Below are 231 nucleotides of genomic sequence, written 5' to 3' on the forward strand. Positions count from 1 at the left end.
GGGCGGCGGCTGGGACGCCCCCCCGGGCCGTGGGGACCTCAATGAGCTGCTCTACAAGACGCAGGGGGTCTACAGCGCCGCTGTGCTCTTCTCCCTCACCGTCAGCCTGGACGAGAGGAACACCTCCCGCTACGTCATCCGGGTGAGGGCATCCTGCCCTTGGGGCTGCCCCCCTCCCGCCCCCCCCCCAGCCACACACTTGTGCTGGTGACACCCCCCCGGTGCCCCCCG

At 71.9% G+C, this 231-nt stretch overlaps 1 protein-coding gene across 1 annotated transcript in view; it reads left to right on the top strand.

Moving 5' to 3' along the window:
* The window catches only part of ECEL1 (endothelin converting enzyme-like 1), an 8,335-nt gene that overhangs the window by 590 nt on the left and 7,514 nt on the right, over positions 1-231 (top strand). The window contains exon 2 of the mRNA XM_009883401.1: positions 3-142. Coding sequence (XP_009881703.1) covers positions 3-142 — 140 coding nt within the window. The remainder of the gene's footprint in view (positions 1-2; positions 143-231) is intronic.

Source organism: Charadrius vociferus, unplaced genomic scaffold (assembly GCF_000708025.1).
Source record: "Charadrius vociferus isolate BGI_N301 unplaced genomic scaffold, ASM70802v2 scaffold214, whole genome shotgun sequence".
Classification (NCBI taxonomy): Eukaryota; Metazoa; Chordata; class Aves; order Charadriiformes; family Charadriidae; genus Charadrius; species Charadrius vociferus.